Source organism: Gymnoscopelus braueri, assembly GCF_963280865.1.
Source record: "Gymnoscopelus braueri genome assembly, chromosome: 21".
Classification (NCBI taxonomy): domain Eukaryota; kingdom Metazoa; phylum Chordata; class Actinopteri; order Myctophiformes; family Myctophidae; genus Gymnoscopelus; species Gymnoscopelus braueri.
Window position 1 is genome coordinate 20,838,755 of NC_137623.1, and position 2,535 is coordinate 20,841,289.

The window sequence follows — 2,535 nt, forward strand, 5'->3', positions numbered from 1 at the left end:
AGTGCTGATCAGTGGAGCTGAGTTTTTACCATTATTATTAGGATGAGGATTAAATAAAAAGAGTTTCTCAATGAATCAATTAGTCAGACTAATGGCACCCAATAGAATACAACTGTTAAGAACAGCAGTTAAATGGCCGAATTTTAAATGACAGTTAAAAAAGTAAAAACTAATAAACCTGTAAATTAGCCCTTCCATAGACACAAAAAACAGGATTAAATTAGTCGGTGTGATTGACAGGAGAGATGATCAGAGGAGCAGAGTTTGTAACACCATCATTAAGATCAGGACAAAAGTATGGATAGAGTTTCTCAGTGAAGGTGCAGCCAGTGAAAGAGTAGAGATGAACTCTGGTCTCCACATCATAAAAGGAGACCAGACCTTCCTCATAATCCACAAACACTCCCACTTTCTGGACCTTCTCTCTTACAGGGAGGAGGACAGCAGTGTCAGCAAGAACCTCGTACTCATTTCCATTCCTCAACCCTATAGTCCAGTAACCATCATCTGGACTCAGTGTGATTTCCCCTTTCCTGTTGATGGACTCTCTGGCCATTCCTAAAAACCAGTCAGTCTTCCCTCTAACCTGAACCTCATAGTAAAACCTTCCTGAGGAGAAGCTTTGTTTTCCTAAGACACAGACACATCGAGAGAATCTCTTTTTGTTATACAGTGGGAGATGATTACATGATTCATAATGGCGTTGATTCACTTGTTTTTCATCATCAGACAGGATTAGAAGGGGATTTGCTGTATCAGGGTCCAGAGTTACATCCACTGCATATTGCTGGATCCTCCTCAGCTCAGCATCACACATCTTCTCCATCTCTTGACTGAGTGTCTTCTCCAGATGATCGACAGCTGTCCTCACAGTCCCCACATATGAAGACTGATGGACATTGATGTTTGTCCAGTCCTTGGTGGGTGGAGGGGTGTTGATGGATGTGAAGTTCTGGAGGAGGTGGAGGTGGTCTTCAGTGTGTGAGAGCTGCTTCAGCTCAGAGCTTTTCTTCTTTAACTCAGTGATTTCCTGTTGCAGATCTTTAATGAAGCCTTCAGCCTGTTTCTCTGTTGTTTTCTGCTTTTCTTCAATCACATCAATGACCTCAGCCTGGCCTCTCTCAATACAGCTCATCAGAGCAGTGAAGACCTGCACACTGTCTGCTATCTCTCTGTCTGCATCTTTCTTGCTGAGCTGTACTGAGTGTTTGACCTCCTGAATCTTCACTTGTCTCACCTGGATCATCTGCTGAACTTCAGCCTCTGTCTTTCCCAGCTCAGCCTTCTTCCCTTCATATGCCTCTTCCAGAGATACAATTTGATGTAACTTGTGGTCTAACTCGGTGCAGAACTGACAAACACACATGTGGTCAGTCTTACAGAACAGCTCCAGAGGTCTGTCATGTTTCTTACACAGAATGTGTAAGAAACACCCTGAGAGTCTGTGATGAAACTCCAGGTGAGTCTCACAGTAGGAGGTCAGACACACCAGGCAGGACTTCACGGCTTTGAGCTTGGTCTCAGTACAGACGTCACAGGACACTTCATCTGGTTCAGCAGGTTCCTGGTTTGGGGTGGAATTGTTGTTCAGATCCTGTGTCTTCCTGAACTGATCAGCCATCTCAGAGAGGACTTTATTAACAGAGGACTTTGGTCTCTTATCGAAGGCTTCGTTGCATAGTGGACAGTGACACACATCACTAGTGTCACAGTAATGTGTGATACAGGTTTTGCAGTAGTTGTGTCCACATGGAGTGGTGATTGGATCAGTGAACACATCCAGACAGATGGAACACAGGAACTGCTCTTCAGACACGAGACTGCTGGCACACGCCATTTCTATACACTGAAAATATACAAATATACATATGTATACATATACATATTCTTGAATGCTACAACTCACAGCTCTAATAGTTGTGAATCTGATCTGATCATATTAGAATAGAGCTCAATAATGTTGGCACATACTGTAAGGAAAGCCTGTCATTTTACCAACTGAACTATTAGACTACAGGATTTCCAGGAAAACGAAACTAAGGGAAGATCGTGTCACAGTTTAATATGCCTTTGTTCTCTGTTACAGAATAATAAATCATTATCCCATGTACTCACCTGTCTTTACGTTCTCAATATTTCAACAAATATCCTGTTGAAGGTTTTTCTGGTAGAGAGCGTGTGTGTGTGTGTGTGTGTGTGTGTGTGTGTGTGTGTGTGTGTGTGTGTGTGTGTGTGTGTTTGCGCTGCCACCAAACTACATGAACACTTTAACTTTCACTGTAGATTGCATTGTTGACTGAGAGGCAGTTGCTGTTGTTAACCCTTCACATCCTCCACTCTTCTCTGTACTTTCCCCTTCCGGTATGGTTTAGTGCAGTGGTTCTCAACCTGTGGGTGGGGACCCCCCATATGATTTTGGAGGGGTCCCCAGATGACAGTGAAGTGAATTTAAGGACTATCAAGACCTTTTTATTACTTAAGGAAAAAGACCATTACTGCAGCAAAAGTAATCAACAAACTATACTATAAAAACTG

The 2,535-nt window shown here is 42.8% G+C and overlaps 1 protein-coding gene across 1 annotated transcript; it reads right to left on the reverse strand.

Moving 5' to 3' along the window:
- LOC308076750 (E3 ubiquitin-protein ligase TRIM39-like) lies at positions 1 to 2,155 on the reverse strand. Its single transcript, XM_080417201.1, has 2 exons — positions 2,116 to 2,155; positions 1 to 1,846 (listed from the first exon to the last, which is right to left on the reverse strand). Exon 2 carries the CDS (start codon positions 1,835 to 1,837, stop codon positions 221 to 223), a length of 1,617 nt encoding a protein of 538 aa, XP_080273327.1. The 5' UTR covers positions 1,838 to 1,846; positions 2,116 to 2,155; the 3' UTR covers positions 1 to 220.
- Positions 2,156 to 2,535: the final 380 nt, after the last annotated feature.

Excerpts from the sequence above, each read along its gene's own strand:
- LOC308076750 (XM_080417201.1), bottom strand. The coding sequence starts at position 1,837 with ATGGCGTGTGCCAGCAGTCTCGTGTCTGAAGAGCAGTTCCTGTGTTCC.